We start from the raw sequence: 19505 nt of genomic DNA, 5'->3' as shown, positions 1-19505 counted from the left end.
CGTCGGGAACTCGTGGAAAGAAGAGCGGGCATAGATCCACGCTAGGTCGGGGCAAATTAAAAGGGCTCCGATAGAAAGACAGAAGGAAATGGTTGAAAAAGAGGGTACGAGGGTGGAAGGACCCCGGGTGAAAGATGTGGAAAGAAAACGTTCTCGCTGCCCTCACAGCGGCTGAATGCTACGGCAGGCCCACCGGTCAGACCCCGCTTTTTTTCTCCAGAACTGACGGCAGGCGGCTGTCGAAGCCTGCTTCTGAGAGGGGAGCGAAGGGCGGTTTTTAAAGCTGGAAAAAATCCCGCGCACCCTCCGAGTCGCAGAAGACGCGCGGTGTTTAGCGGAGGTTCGAGTTCCGTCGTGTCGTGGACGTGCAGGTCGTGCCCGGAGGGAGAGGATCCCGAGAAATCAAACGCCTAGGACAACAGGAGGCAATTGAGAAAGCCCGCTCAAGATGACGAGGATCTGCAGGACTGTCGCCTCATTGCTGGTGCGTGACAAAAAAGGGTGGTTGGGGGAGGAAGGGACGCTGGTATTCTCAAGGCTATCTCTCAGGGGTCTTGCCGAGTGGACTTAACTGCCTTAGGCGTCTCTCGCCTACTAAACTTCTGTTCCCTAGTAGTAAGGAGGAGGATAGACTTTATTTCCATCGGAAAAAGTGGCAGATGGTGTGGGGTTATTACCCATCAAGTGGCCATGAGCCCGTGGTGTCCGGCGACTTCTGGGGCCCGGATCTGTGTGTCCGAGTTGGAACAGAGCAATGCGGCCTCCCACTGGTAGTCAAAAACAAACGGATGTCGTCTGGCTTTCCAGAGCATGCGCCATAGCCAGACATGAGTTTGTTATGTCCCTTAAACCCTTAAAGATACAGGCATCGATTAACCTTTCCACTTGCCAAGCACGGCTAGGGAATTGATCGACACGTCGTTATTCTCATTACCAGGGATGAACTCAGTTCTTTTTTCGTTGACTCCGGTGCTTCGACGTCTTCTCCATATGACGCTGTTCACTAGCTTCCGGTCCGTGCCGTTAGGCTTCAGCCTGGCCCGATGAGCCCGCGGCTTTTGAGCTAAATGCATGCATAATCTTGGTGTCGGCAGTTCGCCCAAAACAAAGAAAGGAAATACAGAATGTTAATCATTCTCAGAGTACGATGGTTCTCAGACAAAAGTGCCTTCCTTGTAGAAGCAAGTGTCGCTTTAATCACTGCAATGTCGATCTGCAGGTGTGGGTAGATCAGTCTCGAGGTGTCAGGTTCAGGTAATCGGCGCTTTTAAGCATTAATTCTACTGCAGAGACTGCCCTGCAGCCACACGCATTGATCTTGAGTTTCAGTACTTTAAAGTTAATACAAACCCCATAAGACTTTGGAGGTTAACATTAAGTTTTAAAGAGCGCGTAGAAATGGCTACAAAGAAATGGGGACGGCATAACATAAGGGTTACTCTTACAGGGCAGTTTTTCAGGCCTCTTCATAAATTTATACCATTCAAAACGGGGAACTTCCCTAGCCTAATGCAGGTGCTGTACGCTGACAGCAAGAGATGTGTGCCTTCAACCGAAGTGTGTTCGTTTTATATTTGAGCTCTCAGAATAATTCCTCACTCTGAATGCCTCCTTCAGTATGTGACGAAATAATGAGCCATCCAGAACTTCTCTACAAGGGTTTATGCACATAATTTTGAGACAAAAGCTCTCCTTCCTGCTGCAGACAAGTCGTGGAGCGCGCATAACATAATGTATTAAGCCAGTTTTGTGCGGAAGCATGAAAACATCTCGGGCACTGGCGTTGTGGGCAGGAAGTGTTTCGGGGGATATATCCACCTGAGAGACGGCAATAAAAATTGCTCTGTCATATGATACAACCGTATCGCAGCCGCAGTAGCCATTACAGGAGGTTCACCGACGTCAAAATATTTTTCTCGGCTACTTTTACAGTCTGTCCTGAAATCCGTAAAGTGTGGTCAAATGCGTGTCATTTTTTGTCCAGTACTGTAACCTTCAGAGATCTGTGAGTCAATGTGAGCACATTTAACATAGTGGGCAAAAATTAATTAAAGAAAAGCAATCGCTATCACGGGCATTTAGATCTGTTGCAAAGCACTTTTAAGCATCATGTCGAGCATTATCGGGCAAAAATTTGGAAAATTGCAAAATTGTAAGACACTGTTATGGAAATATTGAGGGTAATGTTCATTCTGATGTGTAGCAAATTCCATCTTTTAAGGTGTTTCCATCGATCGCACCGAACATTTAAGACTGCCATAGAAAAACAATGGGGAACGCTTTTGACGATAGGAAAAACGTGAATATAAAAAAAATACAGCACTGCCGTCAGGCGATCTGGGGCTATATTGATTGTTATAGTGAAATTGTACATTACATGAAACAAAAGCTGTGCTCATGAATGGTTTCCCGCTCAAAAAAGCGTTTGTCCAGAATTGCTGGGTATGTGTGTGCAGTTACATTACGAAAGCTGCGACTGTGTAGTATCTGACATCACCAGTTGACCATTGTGGAGATTGTGCGCATGCTGGCGTAGATCGGCCAGCTCACAGGTCTGTGCCAAAAAATTGCCGATTTTAACTAGCACCTGAGTGTCACTACAGTGGAGAAACAGCCGGTAGAAAAATTGGAAGGGTAATACCACCAGTACCAGGTTAATACCAGGAATTTGAAGGTTAATACCACCAATACCAGGTTATTATCAGGTTAATACCGGGTTAATACAGACTACTACAACGATAATACCATCTGTGCAATAGCACCACAGCAACTGCTACGCTTTTATGTTGATGCTAAGTGCTTTCAAGGAACTTAAAAGGACTCACGACGAGCCGTATGATCCCATTCAGGTGCTAATTGTTATCAAATAAAAGGAAATGTTTATGATTTGAGAGCATGTACAGCATTCATAGGCAAAAAATTTCGATACTGAATTTTTGTAAGCTACTGCTACGGAAATATTGAAGGTAATGGTCCATTCTTTCGGGCCATAGCAATATTTTTTTCTTTTTAGGCATGGAGCAGGTGGGGTGCATATTCTATCCCATGTTCTTCCCTGCTACCCAGACAACATGAGCAGGCGCTACCATAAACTTTGGCCCTCTTACTGTATTGTGCACAGGCACAACCGTATACATGCTTATGGCGATGGTGTCAATGTTTGGGATATGATTCTCAAGAGCGTATTTTCGGTTGGCGTGTAGCCAACCACCGTTGGTTCCACGTTGGCTGAATTTTCTACATAATATTAAAACAGCGCTAAGCAATAAGGACGAAGAACGAAGGGAACACACACAAAGGCGCTGATCTTACAACTCTTGAGAATCTTACAACTCTTGGGAGCACAAAGATCAACGCCTTTGTGTGTGTTCCCTTCTTTCTTCGTCCTTGTTGCTTAGCGCTGTTTTAATATTATGGAGCATTTCTAACTCGCCCAATCTTCCGTTCTTCTGAACTTTCTAGTTTCTACCCCATACGTTTCACTCGCTCTAAAAACAAATGGATATCGAGCACTGAGCTTTACCAGGCTATGTAGACCCTGACATGCGGCGATGAACGTTATTCAGGTTTCATAGGTGAATGTTTCTACGGGCGCAGCGTTTGTGTGCTTTCGTATCATGGGAGTAAAAATAAAAACTAAAGTTAAATGTGTCTTCGAGGGATTTCTCACCTTTCGGTGTGCCTTCTTATTCTCTGCAGGTCATTCTTAGCACCACCTGGACAGCAGTATTCTCTGCAGGTAAACGACCCTCTGCCACCCTAACATCGCCATATTATACATGTGCAAAAGTTTTCAGTACAAAGACCCGCTGTAATGCTAGCAAATCCTCTTATGCAGCATAATTCTTGCTAAAGTGGGACTCGCCAATGTTACAGACCTACCGTTGCTGTATAGCAGCAGCTCAATACAGCAGAGACAGGAAACATGGGTGTTGAGATGCGCAGAAAAAGGTATCACGTGGGTTGACATTGCTGCTATTATGTATATGGTATAGAGAGGGCAGTGGAATCGGTTTTTTGCAAACACAAAGTGAACACGGGATGGAGAAACCTCAAGGAGCTTGCTAGGCATGTCTTCTTGTCGAAAGTTTGGCAAGTTCCCTGCGGCTTCCTCCTCCCTTGTTCGCTTTGTGTCTATTCTATTACGTATATGTCACATGTATTAAAAGCAACAATGAATTTCTTTAGCAGCAGCTCAGTAGTCCGCAGGAAGACAACAGTGATCATCATAGCGGCCATCCTTCTGTACGTGATCTAAACCATTGCCGTTGAACAAGGAACAGCGCAAGCGAATTAGGCTGATTTGCTTTATGGAGCTCAACGTCCCAAAGTGACTCAGGCTATGCGGGACGCCGTAGTGGAGTGTTCCGGATAACTTCGACCGGTGCCCTCCATTGCATATTAACTCAGCCAGACAAACCCTACAGGCGACATGCTTAAACTCAGAGCTCTGCAGTGTCTGACTGAAAACAGTTTCCGCCCGCGTCGCGCCCAGGCTCGGAAGCGTAAAGATGAAAGTTGCTCTCGGTTTGTAGGTCTCACTCAGGCAGCGCTGACTATCACAAAGCGTCATGCGCATAACCTTGTGCTCGCACATAGAACAGTAATTATGAACGAACCATTAGCTCAGTTTCCTTCGGTAGATGCCGTAGGTGACTGTGTGGATTAACAATTTTTTAAATACACACTTATACACGCTATGGTTTTTATTAGAACGAAGCTCTTAATACGATCTAGCTCTATTATATTATTAAAACAGATTAACAGTGCTTCATTGCTAGACAAAAGCTTTCCTCGAACTTACACCAACATTATTTACTTTTCTCAGTGCATTCTGGAAGTTCTGTACTATATAATAAATTTTTAAGTAGAAATTATGAAAACTTTTAAACAAATTATTCAGAACCAGAAAGCCTTTGTTAATGAGTTAAAAATTATAAAGTAGGACAACACTGGACTGTCAGTATGTGGCTGATGTTTTGAGTACTGAGTGTGCTGCCTATTGTAAATACTTGTGCAGATTTCTCCGCACGGTTCGAAAAATTTTACGAGCTAACTAACCCAACAAACCAGAAAGACATACTAACGGTTTATGAGCGCCTATGTACGCGTAAATACGTACGATAACGACGTGACGATCTGAACTGTGATTACATTTCGCTCACCCTTTCCACTTCCTTGCAGCGCTGCAGGGTTGGATGCCGTGGGGTATGGGCTACGGATTGGGAATGTACGGAATGGGTATGCCTTACGGCATGGGCTACGGTATGGGCTACGGCTTGGGATACGGCTTGGGCTACGGCTTAGGCGGCCTGGGCATGATGGGCTTCGGACTTGACTACGACTACTACGGCATGGGTGAGTAGGAGTACTAGCAACAATGCTGCGGATTGCTGTCGGGTTGTTCTTGATCGGAATTCGATGTGCACCTCTCACCGTCCTTGGCAAACGAACTCGTGAGGAGCAAATCCCGGAGGGCGGCTAGCAACGTAACACGTCACCTGCCAGCGGTGGCAGGTGTCATGTGAACAGCTGCGCTCGAAGTTCAGCGTTACCGACTATCGTATTCGTCCGTCAATTTCTTTGTCTTAAGAATATGCTCAAAAAGTGACGTTGAATTGCTTAGAGACAGTACAGGCAAACACAATATATTAGCATTCGGAAGCTCAGTGCGGGTACTCCGGATCAAGAGGATTAAGCGCGGAGGGAATGTTGTCCTGAAGTTTTGCGCTGCCATTATGAACTTCCAAGAATGCTTGCCACAAAAGGGTTGCAAATATACTCGCGGCTCTAATAAGCCGCGACGCTCATTCGATCATGTTTCAAGACAATCATTTAGCACTTCCAGGCCCTGGGTGCTTCTAAGGAAGGTTATCTGTCAGCGTCGTTTTCACTGGAATAGCGTCATAAGATACCGCTCAGAATCATGCTATTTGAAAAGATCGTTGCCGGATGAGAGGGTCAATATGCTAGGTCCCATAATAATGGCAAACTCTAAGGAGGCGTTATCAATATGACTGCCATTATGGTCAGCAAGAACGTGGAGAGGGTGTGCGTGGGAGTAAGGGCACCGCTTTAAATCTAGAGGCAGTGTTTTCTCTCTCTGGTTGGAAAACAGTTACACTAGTGGGAAGGCAAGTACAACACTCACAATGTACAGCCCTCCAATGTCTTTAGAAATATCACGGCAGCATCAACCAGACGGTCTTTCAGGGTCCCATGCAGGATAGCAGTGTCGAAGCGTACGAGAGTACGTACAGTCTTGGTCAAAAGTCTTAAGGCCACGGCGTTCAGCTGCAGCGAAATGAATGTTCCTAGAATGCTCCGTTTAGCGGGTCATTCAAAACGCAAGTGAAGCTGTGAGCTTCTCTACCGCAAGAAGAAACCTTCTCCTAGCATTTCAAGGTCATTCGGTCTTTGCGGCTGCAGTGAAAAGCATTTGGCCTTAAGTCTTTTGACCAAGACTGCACGTGCACATAACGCTTGCCAGTTGCCGTGTCGTCTGCTCGGCTGTTCTGCTTACGTGACAACCCGGGTGCTCGTCTGCTGCGCGAGCATCCATCGTGATTGTGCGCTATGTTTTCCATGTAAAGCTGCCTGCCATAGTTTCGGAATTGAAGTGCTTATTCTCTCATTCTCATTCCCACTTCTGGCGCAATTTCTTGCAGGAGGTCTTCCGTACGGCATGGGAATGATGTACGGCAAGAAATAACAGATGGTCTCGTAAATGTGACCAGAGAGTCAGGGCAAGTGACGTCACAGGAACCCATCGGACTCACAGGAAATATTCTCTTTCCTAAATCAGGGCGTGGCCAGTAAAGGAAGTGTGCGTCTTTTGCCAAGCACAGTCTTTTCGGTCTGGTTATTTCTCTCGCACATCGCTAACTGTCATTCAAGCTAGCACTAGCGTTGCTAATACTTAAACATCTAAGTCTTCCTGAACTTAGAAAACCAGTTTCGCTGAAAAGAAAAAAAAAGGTTGTCAAGCGCAATTGAACAGCTGTCCTTTGGGTCGGGAGCCGGGCACGCAACTTATACATCATTAAGGAAGGTTCTTAGAGTGAGATATATGAAGGTCTAGTACAGACACCTCACATGGCACAGCAGGCGAATTGCATTAAAGGAACACTTGGTGAATTAGCTTCACCAAATAATATGGAGGATGAGGCGTAAAGCAGCCTATGATAAACAAGCGGGTCGTTGTCTGCGGAAGGGTGCGGCAGGTGACGCCCAAGCGACTGTATGGACCCTTTATGGACTGTATGGACGTGATTCGTGCAATGCAAATCCGGACACGCAAAGAAGAAAACAGACGAGACGAGAGAAAACGCTGTGTCTATTCTGATGCTTTCTTTCCTGTATGTCGCGATTTGCGCTGTACGCTTAGTGAGACTTCGTGGTTTCATCTCTTTTACCGACCTCTCCATAAATCGAGTGCACGCCTGACTGCAACGGCACATGTTTTCCTCTTCACGCCGACGTGTCAGAGTCTCTAGCCACACCTTCAAACAGGTTTACTGTGCAATAGACTGTTTAACAAAAATACAAAAAAAAATTATTGCCGGACTGCCAAAAGAAGACAAAACATCGGACTGAGGGTTAAGTTTAATATAAAATCGAGTCTCGTTTATTGCGCGAGCCACTTCTTAATTGTCCGCTCCGCTTCTGTCGCATAAAAGACAAACATATACAAAAGTAATGTGTTGTCCATGGCCTTAAAGAGACGACGAACTAAGCTACAAATTCTTCACCACCCTTTACCTTGAAATGCTAGGACAATAATAACGTTCTGTTTCTTCAGCCCAGCTGGAGTAATACATCATCTTCGGCCAGTGACGCAAAATTATTAGCTTCTGGAGTCCCGGCAGTGTCCAATCAGCTTACTTTGAATAGACAATGGCAGCCGAACTATCTAAAGCGGGGTTACAGGAACCGCATCTCACCTCAATCGCCATTTTTTTTTGTTCAGATTACTGTTCCTCCGATATCCATCGACAGTCGCAACTTACCGTCCAAATCAATTTAATGCTGATTACTTCAGGCTTATAGACTACTCAGGATAAAGTGCTCTTCCAATATTTCTCCTGAACAAATGAAAAAAAAAACAGCACAGCTGGCATCATTGTGCAGCTATCATTGTGTCTTACGAGAGAGCTACCAAACGTCAGTCACCTCAAGAAAGATGCATAGGTACCCTTCGGCCGACACGGCAGCGATCGCCTTCGTATTGTGCCTGTCTCTACAACAGATATAGAATGCAGAAGGGTTGAAATGCGGGCCAGTTGGTTCATAGTAACTTGAAAAAACCAGTCACAAAAGACAAGGGTCAAGAAAAGCAGTGTTCACGCCACAACGACTGGACTATCAACTGATATAGTGTTCACGCCACAACGACTGGACTATCAACTGATATCAGTTGATAGTCCAGTCGTTGTGGCGTGAACACTCCTTCTCTTGTCCCTTGTCTTTTGTGACTGGTTTTTTTCAAGTCAGCTATAGAATACGTGGATACACCACACCACTAACGTTGGAGTGAAGGTGTCGGACGCTAGGCCTGTATTGGAGCCAGACAATATGAGCGCATGCTTACAAACACATAACTAGAAAAAAAAAACTTTAGCTGACATAGTCCATCCGCCGATAGTCCTCCGAGCGCCGGTACAGAACACCACTTTTAGCCACTCGCGAACGCCGAGTACACAGTGTACTACAGCACCGGTAATCTTTCAAACAGTGTTGGCAGTTTCCGGGATCCCGCACCGTTACCAGAACGTCCATGGCGCACTAGAAACCCACTGAGCATGGTATTTGTGTTCCTTATAGGCTTGAGTCAGAAAGTCCAAAACTATTGAGAGATTTCCACTATCTGGGACTGGCCTCTAACCGTTCGCACACCTATCGATGAAGCATCGCATCGTGCGTATCCAGTAATACATGGGCATACAGTTACTGTAAGAAGTAGTCGAGCCATCTAGCGCATTACTAAAAGACTTGCTGCAGAACATAGCGTAGTGCCCTCATAGCGCCATATCAGCATTTCTTTTTGCGTATATTCAGTTAAATTTTTAATTCTATTTTTCCCATGGACACATGGTGACGGTCGAGGGGAAAAAGCCAGAACCATTGTGGCTTGACATGCCTCTCGGACCCTACATTGCAGGGCAGCAGGCAACATGAAAGTTACGTACACAAGCAACATCGCGAGATGCATACAAACAATGGCTGATAAAAACAGCTGGCGCATCAGTAGAAGAAAAAAAGGAACGAAAAAACAAATCGCTTACAAAAACAAATCTGTGGTTATTCAAATCACGTCAACCTTGCATGGAACGAAAGAAATCAAAGAATCAATGAAAGGATGGTGAAATCTAAAAAGTAGCACATACATCCCTGTATATCTTCGCGGCATGCACGTATATCTTTGGGGCAGAAATAGCAGGCATGAGAGATAAGGTTACGTGAAAGATTACAAGAATCGAATAGGATAGACAACAAAATGAAAGGCTCAACAAATAGGAGAGGCAAATGCGCCGAGCTTGTCCGTGGAGTCCTCATGCCCTCAGCACCAGGATGACGACTTTCAAGTCCGCAAGCAAGAGGCTAATGGAAGAAGCGGCATTGCCCACTAGGGTGCATGGGCGTCCCCGGGGCACAGCGAAACGTGCTGTGAAACTGGCTACTGTGTTTCACAGCTTCGTTGCAGGTCAGCTCGGCGATCGAGGCGTCCGTTGTGATCGTGCCCTCGCACAGGAGGTAGCACATGACCTGCAACCGGAGAGCAGTGAGGCGTTAGTGCTGTGAATTCTGCAGAGTATCGTGCGGACTTGCATACACAACAATTCTGGGAACAGCGTTCTTCAACGGTGCCCCGCCGCGGTGGCTCAGTGGTTAGGGCGCTCGACTATTGATCCGGAGTTCCCGGGTTCGAAACCGACCGCGGCGGCTGCGTTTTTATGGAGGAAAAACGCAGCCGCCGCGGTCGGGTTCGGAAATTATTCCGGAGCCCTCCACTACGGCACCTCTCTCTTCCTTTCTTCTTTCACTAAATCCTTTATCCCTTCCCTTACGGCGCGGTTCAGGTGTCCAACGATATATGAGACAGATACTGCGCCATTTCTTTTCCCCAAAAAACCAATTATATATAGCCCTCCACTACGGCACCTCTCTTCCTTTCTTCTTTCACTCCCTCCTTTACCCTTCCCTTATGGCGCGGTTCAGGTGTCCAACGATATATGAGACAGATACTGCGCCATTTCCTTCCCCCCAAAACCAATTATTATTATTATTATTCTCCAACGGGAAGGGTATAAGAACGAAATTTTTTCATATTTTGGAATATTTCACAATAAATCGATATATCCGCAGATCTCCCGTCGACAGGCTTGAATTTTTTTTGCTATTAACGTTTCTGACATCGCCAAAAGCATTTTCCAGTTGATTTTTGAATGAAGTCTTCACTGCTCGATGCGAGCGATGAAAAAAACTTTAAAAGAAATATTTTGCTACAACACGGAAGAATGGACCAATGCTTTCATTATTTTCATAACAGTACCTAATAATGTTGAGCATGAAAAAATCGAAGTTGCCTTTTAAGGCCACCTTGTGAAAATCGACCTTTCTTTCATCGTATATAGTACGCCATGTTCCATTTAATCATACCCAGCTAGCAATTCTGGACAAAAGCATTCTTGAGCGGGAAACAGTGTATGAAAGCAATTTTCATATATTGTAAGATTTCACTAGAACAATCAATATATTCGTAGATAACCCGACGGCAGTCTTGTATTTTTTTTTGCTATTGACGATTTTGCTATTGTCAAAAGCGTTCCCCATTGGTTTCCTATGGCAGTCTTAACTGTTCGATGCGATCGATGGAAGCACTTTAAAAAAATTGCTACATATCAGAATGGACTATTACCTTCAATATTTCTACAGCAGTGTCGTAAACTTTTCCAATTTTCAATGTTTTTGCCCGAGAAAGCTGAACTTGGTCAACACCCTCTAGACTAGGGAAGGCCTCTCTGCTCCTCCGTGACGTCATCACACTACGACGGGCGCCGGAGTTCGTGTTCATGAAGGGACGCTGCGGCGCGCTCGTTCGTTCTTGTGTAACTGCAGCGCTACGTGAAATCGTCCTATGAAGATTTTGGCCCCATGATTTAATGCTGGCGTATATGTATGATGTCATTTCCGGTACACAGTCAGCGGTGAATAGGTTTAAAAATTGAGTTAGCGGTTTCCGGGTTATGAATATATGTTGGCTATTTAGTATCGTTTACTGTCGCCTAATATTGCCTGAAAGTCAGCACACTTTTTTTCTGCGGGGCATTGATATTCCGCTGTGCGTTCACATATATCTTTATTTTTGTTAATAGCTCGTTGCATGACGCGGACTTAGAAATTATTTTCGGCAAAAATTGAACCGTGTGGTATATCACCTTGAGCCGACTGTTTGCCAGGAATCTGACTCCTATTTGTAACCTTTTTCTTCCAAACCAACACTCACCCTCCCTCCGCAAACACACACAAAAAAACATTGCCATAAGTTATGGCTCTCAGAACAGCTTACAGCTTCATGCATGGCATCTGAACTGATCGACTGAGCAGATGCCTTTCGATTTTATAATATTGAAGCAAGCTGTATTACATACAAAGGATATGTTTATTAAGAAGTACTTGCAGCTGGGCTTGTTGGTGCGTATTAGTGAAAGACATGAGAGCGCAAAATGGCAGCGCGGACGAGTAACTGAACAGGACGAGCGCTGCACTTTCAACTGGATTTATGCAAGGAAGAGCGTTTATATAGCCTCTGCCCTTATCCAACTGCGATTAAGAGCATGGATAAGGGCAGAGGCTATATAAACGCTCTTCCTTGCATAAATCCAGTTGAAAGTGCAGCGCTCGTCCTGTTCCGTTACTCGTCCGTGCTGCCATTTTGCGCTCTCATGTCTTTCACAGATATCTTTATTACAGAGTACAAATATTCAGAAAACTTTCAGAGGTGTGAAACACAAGGAGTTAGAACAGTCAAGATTTCACAGTGTTAAGCTTCCGTTTTTGAGCAACTTTTGCTTGCACAATACTGTCGTTCCTATTTTTACAATAGTTTTTCAGCAGAATGTTTGTTGCAGCGCTGAGAATGTGATCATGACCAAGTGAGGACTATGACCTCTTTCACATTCGTCGAAACCGTCACCGTCTCTTATCAGGTTGGTAGCCAGTGTGAAAAGGGCTTGCCTTTGGTTCGCTAGAGAATGGAAGTGCACAGCATACTCTTCACTTCGCAGCTTGTCCAGGGCGATTTCAGCAGTCATTACAGCATTCACAACTGCAGGTTGGGGGAACTTGAGCCCACCGCGATTCATGTTCGCTATAATTTCTGCATTCTCAATTATGACGTCCTCATCTTCTACCAAATTTGCTCGGCAAGCAGTGCATGCAAGTTTTTTAAGTGCTGCATGGACGCAGTATCCGGCCACGTACGTTATGGCTGGAAGATTTTGTGCCTTCATTTCGAAGTCCTTGTCATTTACTTCAATGCTGAACCTCTGTAGAATCGCCTCATCAATGCTGACAGCAGGTGCCCCTGAATCCATGTCTGGAAGCGCCAGGGCTCTTTGTAGGCGAAGCTTGCGTTCAGACTCGAACACTTGTCTGATGGACACATGGTATTGCGACCCGGAAAGCTGCCTATACTTGCCAAATCTTTCCTCCAAACAGTCTGTCTGGAACTTCCCCAGAAGTACGTAGTCAAATCCAAGGTCTTCAAGGCAATAGTTTATTATCTTGATCAAGGCTTCCGTAGTGAGATGCAAGGCACTGTGGGTCTCCCGAGTGAGAATTCCATTGTCAAACTTCAAACTCTCCCAGCGGTCAAGCCATTGCATGATGGTTTGAAGGAATTCGACTTGTGGACACAGCTTTTCTGAAATAGGAGTCTGCAAGTCATCACGAATCCGGCGTCCTTTGCTGGGCGACTTCACATTAACAATCCTCCACCAGGTTTCGACAACCTTTAAATATTCCGCTGTTCCAGCTGCATGCTGCAGTGTATAGCGTTGACCGCATGTTTCTAGAACAGCTATGGTTGATAGGTTGAACACTTTCAGTGCAAGCTTCACATTTTGCCTTTCCATATTAGATGGATTGAGGGCCTTTACCGACAGTGTTGGAGCAGCCTTGATAAGGTGGTCTTGTTCTTTTAGGTGGAGATCCCGGTGGGTCTTGAACAAAGCAGTGATAATTTTTGGGCTGGAGTCCAAATTCATAAGTGAAGGAAAAAACATGCAGGTTCCATGGTTCTTTTGGTTGATCCAATTGTTCCGAATACATTTCAACAAGTGAACAGGGTCAATAACGAAAAAAAGAGGACGAGTGGGATCTGATGGGTGAGTATAGGAGCTGCTGACTTTTGATGACAATCCAAAGAGAGACATTGTTTTTGCGATTGATAGAGTTGTTATCTGTGATGACTGCAATGATGCGAAGCCCAACCTTTTCAAGCTCATTTATGATGCTGCGGAGAACAGTGTTCAGCTGTTGAGCATTGATTTGTTCTACTGGCAAAATGTGAACAACACTTTTTTGTGATGACAGGAGGCTTTGAATCATAAAGACATGAGCTGTCTTTGCTGCATTTGTAGTGTTGCTGGCAGTGCCGACAATCGTGCCACCCTTGTAATCAAAATATGCCTGTAGATGGATCTCATCCATCATGAGAACCACTGTCTTCTCATGATCCTTCATTGCACTCGCGAGCTTCTTTGCATAAAGCAGGAAAGAAACGTCCTGCTGCTCAGCTGCTGGATTTATAACATATGCATTGCATACACGCCTGATCGTGGACTCATGCGGCAATGTGAGACCTCCGTAGTTACGCAAGTACCTATAAGCATGAGGAGAGATGGTAAATAGAAGGCAGGAAAATACCAACAGCTCTGAAGAGTAGCGGGGTGACTTGCTTAAAAGGAGAAAGACTTGTTCTCTTAAAAATATCAAAGCATCTTGCCGATCTTCGTCTTGCATTTCTTGATTTGTTGCGTCTTCAAGAAGAGATAGCACGAGCTTCAATATTGCACCAGTCTTGTCTTCAGGATGGCGGAAGGCAGGATTCTTATCAGAGCTCTCAACAGCATCCAGCAGACCTTTTAAGCACCGAATATCATTCACAGTTTTTGGAATGATCTCCACGCCATCAAGTTTGGTGACCTCGACATCATGAATATACAGCTTTAGAGAGAAGTCCTCGGTGACTTTAACTGACTTTTTGATTGCTGGGGCACCATCGACAGTCAGATTGAGAAAGAGTATAAAGTCATGCTGGTAAACAACCGTCCAGAATTTGGAGACCTTTATACATGGTATGCATTTCAACAGCGCCTGAAAGTTGTCAATTTTGTTTCGGTCCTCTTCAGCCTGGTGTGCTTCAATAGACAAGTTGGTGGCATCTTGTAGCGCAGCTGCCTCTCGGCGCGTCTTCTTTTCATCTGGGGCCTCTCGAGACGTGCTTGCATTTGGGGCAGAAAGATATGCCGGGCAGTCGGGAAGCATGCTTGGAACAGCATCAGGTCGTAACCGTACGACCTTGAGTGTCACTTCAATTACTTTGCCGGTCTTTGTATCCGTGTAGCTTGTTCTATTTACTATGTCGGACGGTTTAAAGTGGCGCTCACAGACCTGGGATAAGAAAAAACAAAGACAGTAAAAGCTCTAGAACCTGAAGTTTAAAAATCAGACAGGTGCATGACAGTACGAGAGAAATTTCTATAAATGTCGTGTGAACTGAATGCCAGCAATACTATTTCTCTACGACTTTACAGATTTACCCGGTCCAAAAAAGGCAGCACTACGGAATTATCTCGCGACATGCTGCCCGCAGCGCTTACAATGCAACTGACGAAGGCGTAACCACGACAGTCAAAGGAATGTTTCCTTACCACCGACCGCTTTCCTGGAATGAAGACCGCACGGTGGATAGCTTTAATCCATTGAGCTCTTCTTGCTTGGTCCGAAGGGAAGGTGAAGACTCGCACACGCTCACCACCATCATAGTTCCCGCGGCACCGCGGCACGCTGCAATGCTGAGGCATTATCACAGCCTGCACACTATTGTTGTTTGCCTATTAAAAACTAGACACACACCTCCCGGCACCAACGTACTTCCTCGTCGTTACCAACGTCGTTACCGTACAGGTGGTAACTCTGAAACAGCATTGAGTTTCGTGACACACGCTGCACGGGAAAAAAAAAGAAACGCAGAAATTCGAACACATGCAACAACGTTCACGAAATGAAGGAACCACTGATGTTTACCGCAGTGCGAACGCATTTTCCAGCCGAGCACTCTGAACGAATACGAAAAAGTATAACAAAATCACGTAAAAGAAAACAATATTACCTTCCAAAATAAGCGGTTCCACAAAAACTATAAATTTTTACAAAATAAAATTTTTATCTTTGCAGCACAGCAGTAATAAAAGCATCAAAATGTTTTCTTAAATTCGATACTTCGGCTAGTACTGCTCCGCGCACGCGTTGTTGCACCAAAATCACCGAGACCGGTCAGAGAGAGTGGGGGCACGACGGCCTCTCCTCGAAAGCGCCGAGAGCCGGACCGTCGTAGTGTGATGACGTAGCCACAAAAGAGAGGAGGATATGGGGAGGCCTTAACTAGTCTAGAGGGTGTTGACTTGGTACGTCCCGAAGCTCTATGCGGGCTATTGTCGGCCGCCGTAGAAACGGATTGCGCACTTATTTCGACCCCATTTTGGTGTGCAACCTGCATTGACTTCGTGCAGCACTTTGCCCCCACAGAAAGGTGACCGCCAAAGCCGCCGAGTCAAAGCTGTAGATCGTAGTCTGCACGCAGCGGCCAACCACATGCGTCTACCTGGAAGAAAGTCTGGTCGCGGCGGAAGTCAGCGAGGTCCTGTCTGTGATTCGTGGTCTCGCGAAGCCGGTGCTGGTAAGCCTTGAACACGGGATCCACTGCCGCCGACAAGTACACAGGGTCGAGCACGCCTTCGGGCCCCTTGGAGGAATCCATGAAGCAGCGCACACGGTCCTCCAACACCGGTGAGGGCTTGAACGAGGCCTAGAATGTACCGGTGAAGCTTTAGTGGAACGCAGCACAGCAGGACAGGCAATACATCGCTTAGTTTCAATGCTATCGCCAGGCAAACTGTGTTAAGGCGACAGCTACACACGCAGTGCACATGACATTGACCTCTGTAGCGGCCTTGCGCCCAAACGAGTTCTTGCTTCGAAGGTTGTATACCCGCCACGATGGCTCAGTGGTTAGGGCGCTCGGCCACTGATCCGGAGTTCCCGGGTTCGAACCCGACCGCGGCGGCCGCGTTTCGACGGAGGCGAAACGCAAAAGGCGCCCGTGTGCTGTGCGATGTCAGTGCACGTTAAAGATCTCCAGGTGGTCGAAATTATTCCGGAGCCCTCCACTACGGCACCTCTTTCTTCCTTTCTTCTCTATCCCTCCTTTATCCCTTCCCTTACGGCGCGGTTCAGGTGTCCGCCGATATGTGAGGTGATTTTTTTAGTTTTAACTTTGCCGGGGGGGGGGGGGGGGGTCACGACTGTGTCCTCGCGTTGGGTAATTACTTTTTTTCACGTTTTTTTGGGAGGGTTGGCCGCTGTTTTTTACATTATTGGGATTGTACGCACAATTTTGATCTTCACCTTTCCTGCTGAATTAAGCATGCAACTTGCGAGGTCGAAATGGGTGTGCGACCAAAGGCGGTGGGCTACGGCTCGCCCATTTTGGACCCAGCAAACCATGTTATTCCCCAGCAGCGGCCACTTTCACTCTAAGTAGTGTTCTTCCTACCTAGGGAAATGTATGTTTTTATGGAGGCTTAACGTCCCAAAGCGACTCAGGCCATGAGAGACGCCGTAGTGGAGGGCTCCGGAAATTTCGACCACCTGGTGTTCTTGAACGTGCACAGAAATCGCACAGCACACGGGCCTCTAAGGAGAGACATGGGAGAGGCCTTTGCCCTGCAGTGGGCGTAGTCAGGCTGATGATGATTTCGCTTCATTGCGTTTGCGGTGTTAAAGAGACCTTCTCAATGATGAGCCTCACGGCCGCGGCCCCGATGACCGTTCCCAGGGCGCCGTAGTTGGCCGCCGCGGTCGCCAGGTCCCCGCCGAAGAGCGGAAGTTCGGCGTACAGCGGCGGAGCGCGCAGCACGTGCAGTAACGGGTCGAAGGCGAAGTAGCCCGTCGAGGTGCGCAGGCGCCAGATGTAGCCCGTGAGCAGGTCCTGCTTCGCCTCGTCCGCAAGCACCCGCACCACCCTGGCCGCGGCGAGCCAGTTGTCCGGCAGCGATCCGGTCATGTCGGTCAGGTTGCCCAGCCTCGCCAGGATCGTGATGTCGTTGAAACGCTTCTGGTGGTACAGGACCTCCTGCGGACAGTGTTGTTGTCGGGTGGAACTTAACATTTAATTTCAGCGTCGGATTCTAAGAAATTCTGAATCAAGTTTTATCCCTTTTCGGAGCCAGGCTATTCCAGTAGCCGATCGTGAGTGCAGGTCCTGTTTCCCGACGGCAAGCTGGCAGCAGTGGAAAAACCAAGGCGCTAAAACGGAGCATTTCGGACTGCTTTACCCAAACCGGCGGATTTCTACCGGAAGCCTGCGTGACGCATTTCCACTAGCAGCGCCTTTCTCTTCTTCTGGCGCTTCGCCGTCTCCTAAGAGTTCTTTGATTTCCATAACTTCCCACAGGGCTCGTGTATTGAAATGCGGCGGTCTGATTAAGCCAAAGCCCATTGATCCGAAGATTGCTGCGACGCCCGTGGACAGTAGCGTAAACTCTGCTAGATACAGGCTCTGAGATGGTTGATGGAAGCGCTGCCGCCTAGCTACGAAATCATTGAAACAGATGCATCATTACGAATTCCCACTTGTAACAGCTTAGCCACTGCAGTGGCTCAGTGGTTGTGGCACTCGGCTGGTGACCTGAAAGACGCGGGTTCGCTCCCGGCCGCGGTTGTCGCATTTTGATGGAGGCGGAATTATAGAGGTCCGTGTACTGCACGATGTCAGTGCAGGTTAAAGAATCCCAGGAGGTCGAAATTATTCGGAGCTCTTCACTACGGCGTCCCCATAACCTCGGCCACTTTGGGACGTTAAACCCCACAAAACCATAAACATATACATGTCCAGCATTCTTGGACAAAAATTTTGAATATTGGAAAGCTGTAAGGTTCTGGTATAGAAATATTTAAAGTAATTGTTCGTTCTTCCGATATGTAGCAAAATCTTTCTTTTATAATGTTTCCATCGCTCAGACCGAGCAATTAAGACTGCCATAGAAAACCAATCGGAAACGCTTTTGAGTTTAACATAAGGTAAATAACAAAAAAATTAAAGCCTGCCGACGGGAGATGTGCGGGCATATTCCTTGTTATAGTGAAATCTTACAATATATAGAAAAAATTGCTATCATAAACTCCTTCCCGGCCGTTGAAAAATGTATGCTATGTTGCCCAGAACTGTTGGGTTTGAGAGGGAAAAAAGGCAAAACAGTTTTTAATTCCCGCTCATAGCTGGCGCTTGTCTGATAACCTTCGCGAAGTGGTCACTGGGCCGATACTTTGAAGTGCAGTTTTGCAACTGGTATGATCAGACAGCTTTGCCGTGCTAACAGTAGTAGGGGACGGCAGCAACTTAGGTGGACGGATGAGATTTTAAGAATATTGCGGGGGATTCAGTGGCCGCCGCTGTCACAGGACACGTCTACCTGGAGAGCAATGGGAGGGGCATTTGCGCTGCAGTGCGCGTCGTCAGGCTGATGATGCTGAACCATATCCCCGCTTGCTGTTTTCTTCCCTACAGCAAATCGGCAATATAATAAAAGAAGTCGCCAATGCCCCGGAAAGTACGCGCTCCAACCAATGCCGTTGACATGCTGTCATGATGTCACGATCAACCGCCTAGAACCTGCTACCGTGCAGCAGACAGCCCACGCAGAAGGTACAGAACGGTTCACTTCGACTTTTAAGACAACAGGTGGACACCATTAGCGCCTGCTCCGAGGTGAAATTGCCGCTTCACCCTGCAGTTTCGACCGGCTATATCTGAATCATAAATACTCACCTATGGAGAAGAAAGGTGGAAGCTAAGAAAAATCAGTTTCATTTTAAACTGAGAACAGAGCAGCGAGCTACGGTCTAAAAAACATTAGGGTAACGTTAACAGACGTAAATACAACAGAGTGGGGGAGAGAAGAAATGGAAAAAATGAACAAAATCAACGGAAATCCTAGCCTAAAAGAAAAGGATATAAATATGAACAATGTAGGTAATGCGAAGTGAACGTAGCCGATGGTCTTTTGGGGTATCGGAGGGTACTCCAAGAGAAACCACACCCACCACGGTGCGGCAGAGAATGGGGTGGGCGGATGATACTGTGAAGCTGGCGTAGGACACAGTTTCATTTATTTATTTCATTTATTTACCCTCAGGGCCGTTAGGCGTTACAGAGGGGA

General features: G+C 46.5%; 1 protein-coding gene, 1 long non-coding RNA gene and 1 pseudogene across 2 annotated transcripts; 1 reads left to right on the top strand and 2 right to left on the bottom strand.

Annotated features, from left to right (window-relative positions):
- The first annotated feature begins 232 nt into the window (after positions 1-232).
- On the top strand, positions 233-6845 carry LOC144109477 (uncharacterized). The gene is made up of 4 exons (XR_013309606.1): positions 233-484; positions 3700-3739; positions 5185-5358; positions 6669-6845. It is a non-coding gene; the product is annotated as an uncharacterized LOC144109477 (long non-coding RNA).
- Positions 6846-9239: 2394 nt separating this feature from the next.
- Positions 9240-16086, bottom strand: LOC144111245 (uncharacterized). The gene is made up of 2 exons (XM_077644465.1): positions 15890-16086; positions 9240-9765 (listed from the first exon to the last, which is right to left on the bottom strand). The coding sequence occupies exons 1-2, from the start codon at positions 16043-16045 to the stop codon at positions 9601-9603; spliced, it is 321 nt and encodes a 106-aa protein (XP_077500591.1). The 5' UTR covers positions 16046-16086; the 3' UTR covers positions 9240-9600.
- LOC144110795 (uncharacterized) lies at positions 12028-15089 on the bottom strand (annotated as a pseudogene).
- Positions 16087-19505: the final 3419 nt, after the last annotated feature.

This window comes from Amblyomma americanum, chromosome 11 (genome assembly GCF_052857255.1).
Source record: "Amblyomma americanum isolate KBUSLIRL-KWMA chromosome 11, ASM5285725v1, whole genome shotgun sequence".
Classification (NCBI taxonomy): Eukaryota; Metazoa; Arthropoda; class Arachnida; order Ixodida; family Ixodidae; genus Amblyomma; species Amblyomma americanum.
Note: the sequence above shows the minus strand (reverse complement) of the source record. Positions and strands in the feature narration are given on the sequence as shown.